Source organism: Dendroctonus ponderosae, unplaced genomic scaffold (assembly GCF_020466585.1).
Source record: "Dendroctonus ponderosae isolate FM_Combo_2020 unplaced genomic scaffold, Dpon_F_20191213v2 Dpon_F_20191213_3, whole genome shotgun sequence".
Classification (NCBI taxonomy): Eukaryota; Metazoa; Arthropoda; class Insecta; order Coleoptera; family Curculionidae; genus Dendroctonus; species Dendroctonus ponderosae.
Genome location: NW_026018508.1, coordinates 17,081,870 through 17,089,516, shown reverse-complemented (window position 1 = coordinate 17,089,516; position 7,647 = coordinate 17,081,870). Strand labels below are relative to the sequence as shown.

The 7,647-nt window shown below is 38.3% G+C and overlaps 3 protein-coding genes across 5 annotated transcripts in view; 2 read left to right on the top strand and 1 right to left on the bottom strand.

Moving 5' to 3' along the window:
- LOC109539090 overlaps positions 1-1,241 on the top strand; it is a gene marked incomplete in the record, with an annotated part of 1,675 nt that extends 434 nt beyond the window's left edge. The window contains 1 exon segment of the mRNA XM_048664745.1: positions 1-1,241. Coding sequence (XP_048520702.1) covers positions 1-1,194 — 1,194 coding nt within the window.
- Positions 1-7,647, bottom strand: part of LOC109539855 (adenylate cyclase type 8) — a 46,612-nt gene that overhangs the window by 16,733 nt on the left and 22,232 nt on the right. For all 3 annotated transcript variants that reach the window (XM_019907907.2, XM_019907908.2, XM_048664737.1), the window contains exons 8-11: positions 6,464-6,665; positions 6,262-6,411; positions 6,128-6,207; positions 5,883-6,032 (exon numbers count right to left, since the gene is read on the bottom strand). In XM_019907907.2, the coding sequence (XP_019763466.2) occupies positions 5,883-6,032; positions 6,128-6,207; positions 6,262-6,411; positions 6,464-6,665 (582 nt within the window). The remainder of the gene's footprint in view (positions 1-5,882; positions 6,033-6,127; positions 6,208-6,261; positions 6,412-6,463; positions 6,666-7,647) is intronic.
- On the top strand, positions 2,763-4,675 carry LOC109539858. Its single transcript, XM_019907913.2, has one exon. It carries the CDS (start codon positions 3,049-3,051, stop codon positions 4,261-4,263), a length of 1,215 nt encoding a protein of 404 aa, XP_019763472.1. The 5' UTR covers positions 2,763-3,048; the 3' UTR covers positions 4,264-4,675.

The window sequence follows — 7,647 nt, the reverse complement described above, 5'->3', positions numbered from 1 at the left end:
AACAACTACGAACTTGTTTCCTACGAGCTTATTCCTCTGGATGCGAAAAACGGACATTTAGGGGAATATTTCCAACTAAAGATCGACATCACGCAAAATGCTGAATCCGAAAGGCTGGATGTTTTTGCCAAATTAATCAACATCAACCACTCGCTACTGAAGGAAGTGCTGGAACGTGGACCTTCGAAGAAGGAAGAATTCTTCTACATGGTATTGTTGCCCAAAATGCGCCAGCTCGGCATGGGAGAGTTGCTGGATTTTGCGCCCAACTGCTACCTTTCACGGGTGGACGATATTTTGGTCTTGGATGATCTCACCTTAGCAGGCTTTGTGTGTCTCACTCCGAACATCAAGCTGGATTATAGCGCGCTTAAAGTGGCCACCCGACAATTCGCCAAACTTCACGCCTGCAGCCTTATCATGGAAGAAATCCTGTCCAAACAGGCAGGCAAGCGGGTCACATTGTACGATCTATACAGCGAGTATCTTCAAGAGGTGCTGTTTCTTCCGGATGTGCCGGATATGAAGCGGGGCTTCCAAGGAGCTACTAACAATATTGTGTACATTGGCACAAAGTTTCCAGAGATCGCAGGGAAGTATACCAGTGAGGAATTGAAGAAGAAGGTCCAGAAAGGCTGGGACCTGGCTGTGGAGAGGATTAAGGCCTCAAAAAAAGTGAAAAATGTAATCTGCCATGGAGATGTGCACGTTGCGAACATGCTATTTAACTTGGGGGCAAATAACGAATGTGAGTCGGTAAAACTCATCGACTTCCAGCTGCTGCGCTACTGTCCTCCCACTCATGACCTGATGTTCTTTTTGTACCAAAACACCGTTAAATCCACTTTAGACCAATATAAACCCGAACTGATTGAGGAATACTACAACGTCCTTTCAGGCAGTTTAGAAAAATTCAACCTGACTGTCAATGAACTGTACCCCAGAGAGGAATTCGAAGAAAGCCTGAAACTGCTCAAAGTCCAAGCCATTTTCCACGCCTTCCTCTACTCGCCCATGCAGAGTCTGGACCCAAAGCTGCGTGAAAAGCTCTTCAGCGACCCAAAATCATTTGAGAAACTCAAAGAAAATCGATTTGGGCTCATCGATATTGGCTTGGAGCTGGAGAGTTACAGGGAGGTGATGAAGAGCCTGTTGTCGTATGTTATTGAATTATGCGATGCTGGAGAAATATAAGAATTAAGTTTATATTAGTGGTTGTAAATATACGTTTTATTTTCAAATAGCTTTTTTATTGCAAATAAATCAATTTTTTTGCTGCGCACAGTCATTCAGACCTGCAGCACCTGAGCGCAGATTAACAAAACTGTTGCTCTTAAACTTGTCCTTAACTGATACAATTTTGATTGGCTAAAACCTGTTTAGAACCTCATTGAGCACTTTTGAAATAAAAAAAGATAAGCACACACACAATATACGACATAAACTCTTTGTGGCTTAATTGGTTTTAGACCTTGCTGATATCAGTTAAATACAAATCAGTAATGCGTCGCAATTTGCAGCTCCAGGTGCTTATTTGATAATTTTCACTTAATAGTCAAATACGTTGCTCCTGAACGATTAATTGAATTGATAAAACTTATTGAAACATCATTTCGTGCTATACATGAATTGTAACTTTTCCAGATAATCGAGCAAGGCCATCGCCTCATTAGAATCAAACTATTCCCCTACACACAATTGAATAAATAAAACCTCACGTGCCACTAGAAAGATAAAGTTGTAAAACAGATTGGAAATTAGGCAAGATATTTGGTTAAATTTTCGCAAAATCCTTGAAATCCACATATGGTTGCTGGTATGCAGATAAATGACGTGTGAATGTGCCGAGTCATAATGATGTAGGATATTACTATTACATAAGCCATTAAATGGGGGCATTTTTTCGTAATTTTACCAAACCATCAAGCATAATTATAAAGCAATTTTTAAATTTTAATGTTCGTGTTTAACCAAGTTTACCGTCCTTAACAGAGATTTATGTGGCGATTATTTTCTGTTGCAACAAATCGTTGAAAACTGCTGTTTTATTGGTCTGCAGGAAAGAATCGGCACTAAAACAACTTTGAATTATTATTGAAATTGGACTTAAAGAAGCGAGATTTGCTCTTGTATTTCTAGAGGTTAACAATGGTTGATAAAATTTACTAGTGAAAAGACAGGTAATTTTCACTCTGCCGCCTATTTTTTGCGATTTCTATCGGAGTTTCAAACAGTGTTCAAGATATAACCTTTTAAACTTGATTTTACTTAAAAAAATCATTTTTTGCTTCCTTACTCTTTAAAGGTTAGGAAATTGAATATAAAACGTTTTAAACACTTTTTCGAAATCGCAAAACCATCGATTATTTTGCACGAAACGTTGATTAAATGACATTTTTCTTGGGGCCTCATTCGCGCCCAATGATCCTGCCATATTTCAACCAAAAACCAAAGAATTTCTCAAGTTTTAGCCGGACGTCTTGAAAAAGTAAACCAGATGAAAAAACATCCATACACCGAAATAAAATTTTGATTTTTTTGAATAATCTGAATGAAAAAAAATCTGCAAACGAGCAAAAAAACTACAATGAGAAAGCTATAAAGCCTCTCGGGCCAATTGAAAATGTGTTCAATTTTACACTTTAGCACGGCTTAATTTTGACTTTGCACGTGCAGAAATCGCTTAAGTACGGTCCTGATTATACGCTTACGAGGCCTTTTAAACAATTTCATGATGGCATGTTTTCCCAACGGTAATTAAGAGCGAGGATAAAATCGTACCGTCTTAGCTCGTGTGTGGTGATCAAGGCCAGTCCAAAAATCATTTTGCATCATTTCACTGCAAACTGTTTCACATACATATTTCATCTTGAAATAATGCATATTGCGGTGGCCCAAGAAAAAATCCAGTTTTATGGAAGCAAACATAAGTTTATCACAATTTAATGCAAATATTGACATCGCTGATAACCCACTGACGATGTTCTGCTTTGGTCTCAAATTAGAATATTTAAGCCGCATTAAACAATTCCTAGTGAAGTTGATTAGATGGCAAGTGAAAGTGATCAGCCAGACGAACTCCAATCGCTTGCCATGGAGGAGAAAATCGACATCGAAGACTTAACTTTGGTAGTGGAACGGAAGGTACAGCACAAGGACTTCACCATCCGAACTCACAGTCTGGACTACATGAGCGAAAGAATTGGACTTGATGGTGACCACGCCCTCCTCACCATCACCATCTTCAACACCATTAAAGAAGTTGAAGAAGCTTTAAGCTTCTTCGTCAAACTGATTCCCAAAGGCGAGTCCCTTGCTGGAGGAATGCAGGAGGAATTCAGTTACGGCTTGTTTAAAGAGTTTGAAAAAGTCGGTATTTCCCTCATTCATCAATGTGTCCCTAGGTGTCTTCTGGTGAGACCCAGTAGCTATTTAGTTCTGGAAAATCTGCAGCTGGGCAGCTATGCACTTCTTGATAAAGCCCAGTTGCTAACCTATGAGCAAGTTACAGCAGTGTTGCAGTCGCTAGCTAAGCTACACGCCAGTAGTCTTATTTACGAGGAAACCCTCTCCACGAGCTTGTCGGCTAATAGGAATGAGGACATTTTTCGAGACAGATTATTCAGCGACAGTGCAAGCCTGGACAGTTCCTTAAAATGCATCCTGACAGAAATTGAGCTTTTCCAACTTCCAGCAGAGCTAAAGGGAGGAAAACCAGCAGCGGAAGCCATCAAGGAGCTGTTGAGCAAGCTCACCCAAATGGTTGAACCTTCTGGCAAATTCAGGAAAGTTTTCTGCCACGGGGATTTATGGGCGGCAAATTTCCTGCTGCAACCCGGCAATCCCACCCAGTGTAAATTCGTGAACTTTCAAATGTGCCGCTACCTCCCACCTGCGCACGATGTGATGGGTTTGCTCTTTCGAAACACCTCTCGCGAGTTCCGCAAAAATCACCTTTACGAGCTAGTCGGCATCTACTACAGCTACATGGAAAAGATCCTGAAAATCTTCGACTACAAGCTCACTGAGCTCATCTCGTTCTCGGACTTTCTGGATTCCTGCGAGGAGCAGAAACTTGTTGCGGTACTGATCACTGCCCTCATGCTTCCATTGGTTTTAAGTCAGGGGGAGAAGTTTTCAGAAGGTCAGTTTAAAGAAGATAGAAGCCACTTGGTTTTGGATTTAGTGGAAGATGAGGCTATTTTGAGTCGATTGAGGGAATCCATTGAGGACTTGTTGGAGGAGTGCGATAAAGTGAGGTGACTGATTTCGGTTGTATGATCTGAATGTCAACTGTCACAAAAACTGAACATTGTCCCTGTTCCGAGGTTAGTGAAGGAATAACGTCAAAACGTCATCAGTTTAGATGACCGAAAACGTCAAACTGTTGTTGTCCATCATGTAGCTGTCAATTATACCACAAAATATTTTTTAAATGGTGAGTAATAAGAGGCAGTAGCTTAAAAACCAGTAATTTTTGGTAGAAGCTATTGTATATAATTTCCGTGCAGTTCTTGCGCGTCTTCAACTTCAGCTATTGACCAAAATGGTTAAATTTTTATTGTTGATGTTGGTTATTCAGTATAAGGGCAAAGGATGTGACCAGATGCAGTAGTTTTAGTTAAGTTTCTTGATGTTAATTGAATATTTTATTAAATATTGCTTTCTCTTTGTTCTTTCTTGCTAAATAAATTGCTACATCATTTCCCTTAAAAATAACTTTTTTTTTCAATTAGTGAGCAATCTCCAAGAATGGAAGCCAATGTGCATGATCCATGGCGTGCATATATACAGGGTGCGCCAGTTATAATCTAACAAAAGCCAGTTCATAAAAAAGTTCATGCTTAGTCGCGTCATTTCGCTTTTGAAAAGTGGTAGGCCACTGATGTTCTCGGAATTTTTTAAAATCCCCCGGTCTTTTCTTTTATAATATTCTGCAAGTTTTTTAATGTAGCATTTGGAAGGACATTTTAACGGAATTTCTTCGGATGGACTTTTTTTACTTTTCTAGGCTTTTCCTATAATAACCATATAATCGATCTTGAAAATACCAAAAAATTGTTTTTCAAAAACGAACAAAAATTATTTGCCAATTACGTGCATTTATCATAAACATTGATTTAAGCAAAATATGCTTTTTATATACCTTTAGAATCTGCGACTTTCTTTGTTTTATTTACAAATTATTAGAGTGAAATATTTTTTGGAAAAACTCGTTTGGTTTGAACGTAAAATTGAAGATTTTTACACAACAAAATGAAAAGGGCATTAATGCACATCGTAGTCTACTGCTATCGGGTGATCCAATAATATTTATTGCAGTTTTAAATACTTTATTAACTTTATTACTTATAAAAAAGTGTTAACTGAAATAAATGGTTAAATTGCTTTTAAGAATTAGAGCAGTTCTATTGTATTCTATTCTGATAGACATTGTGTGAATGTAAATTAGAAAATTAGGACAGAAAAACAGTTTGCTGCATTAATTTTTGAATAAATTTGACTTCTTGATTTTTTCGCCTGGTCAACGGTTTTTGCATAAAAAATTAATCTTTTGGGTGAAAAAATCGTAGCATTTTTCCAATAAAACCTGGAGGTCGAACTTGCTCAGCAATGAGCGCAAATTCCAAAATTTTTATTTCAAGAGAAAGCAGTAGCGTACAAATCTTTCCTTAAAAAATATAGAGAAATAGAGGCAATTATACGTCGAATAATCAATCGTGGGGGCAAACTTTGCGACATAGAAGGTTGCACAAAGACAAAGGCAACTAAGTAAAAAAAAAGCCTGAGTGGGTACTGGACATAAAACCTTCCGACGCCATTCCAATGGTAAACATTTATAATGTGCACATATGGATAAAAGATTGTTTTAAATCGCTTACCTCCGTTTTATTCCGGGTATCCCTAATGGCTTTGATCATGTGCAAGCCCATTTCCACACAGCAATGAGCATGGTCGGATCGGGGAACTGGCAAGCCGGAAACACAGTAGTAACAATCCCCCAGGAGTTTAATTCTTAAACAGTGATTCTCCTGGAAAAGTTAAAATGCCTTATAAAGTTGATTTTCAGCTTGATGAACGCAACGGGACAGGGAAAAGCTCTCTGAATAAATCAGCGAATACTTACAGCTGCCAGTTTATCAAAACGGGCGAAAAGTTCGTTCAGGATTTTCACCAGCTCCTGGGCAGTGCATTTAGTAGCCAAAACTAAATGTGGAAATTTTAGCAAAGGTGAGAATTGATAAATTGTCACGAGTTTACCAGTAAAGCCCTTAATGTCTGCAAATAAAATGCTGACGTTCTCGTAACGATGGATGTAGATTTTGTGGAATTGATGCGGTTGGAAATGACCGCCGCGCTCTTCACGCTCAATGTCCCTGATCATTTCTTTGGCCACAAAGTCCGGCAAAACTGGAAAAACACCCATAAAAATCCACCAGATTAAAAGCGCAAAACACCTCACCTGATAAGAGAAGTTTTTCCTGCTTGTCGTTTTCCGCCTGGGTTCGGTACCTCATTTCCATAGAGCGATGGGTTTCCAGAAAAGCTTTCCTCTGGCTCCTATCGGTTAAATATTTTGTGTACATGCCCGCAAAATTCACGCACATGTACAAAATGACGTTGGCGATTATTCGCTTGATTTTGCAAGAATCTTCTTCGTCTAACTGCAAAAAGAAATTTGTATAATTAGTGTTGCCATCCTTGGCTATTTTTGCGTCACATGTCACTTCGTTTAATACGTTTTCGAGGTCTATGTTATTAGTAAATTAACCAGAGATTTTTCTGTGGAAAGAACCCAGTGAATATTCAGCATTTCTTCCTTCCTCCATAAAAATCCTAAACGAGTTTGCAACACTCCACGAATCTAGTAAATATTGCATGGGTAGTTGAACATTTATACCTAAAACAAATCGGATTTTCCCTGCTGTAAAGCAATTTATTTACATTACAAATTGCTGACACCAAGATTTGGTTGAATTTTCGATGGTAATCGATCATAATTCCAAATGTATCTGCTTCGCTTCTTATCTAATGTGGTTAATGAGTTGCCGTTGACTCTACACAGCCGCCCTAAAAATCTCCTTATAGCGAGATCCAAATATTTAATTTAAATTGATTCAGGACGAAGAAGATGCTAAAAATAAGTGATTAATGCTGCCTACCAGAACATATGTACGCATTTCCGCATTTTCTCTTGATCGATTTCACGGCATTTCATCGGAAATTCCATGGCTTACTTTCCTAGTCTACACTATCAAAGTTTTGCCTAAATTGGGTAACTTTGAAAATCTTTTAAATGAACTTTAAACTCGATTTTAGTCGATAAGTTTTTTTTGCTGCTAGGTATAAATGAAACATTTAATACAAATTTACCGGGTGAATAACGCAGTTTAAAAACACCCTGTGCTCATAAATAGCCATCAGGATCATCTAAATAACAGCCTTGCGAATGAGTAATTTTCAAACATCCGTTTTAATGAGGGAGAAAACACATTAATGTGCACATGCAAAAGACTCTCGAGAGAAACAAGAAGGTTTGCTGGAAAGAACTTTTCCTGGCTCGACTTAAATTCTGACCATATTTCCTGCAGGTTTCAGGAATAAATGCAAATCAACATCAAAAGCTTTATTACTTTTCCAGCACAT

Bases quoted from the DNA above. Each gene is read 5' to 3' on its own strand.
- LOC109539858 (XM_019907913.2), top strand. From the start codon at position 3,049: ATGGCAAGTGAAAGTGATCAGCCAGACGAACTCCAATCGCTTGCCATG.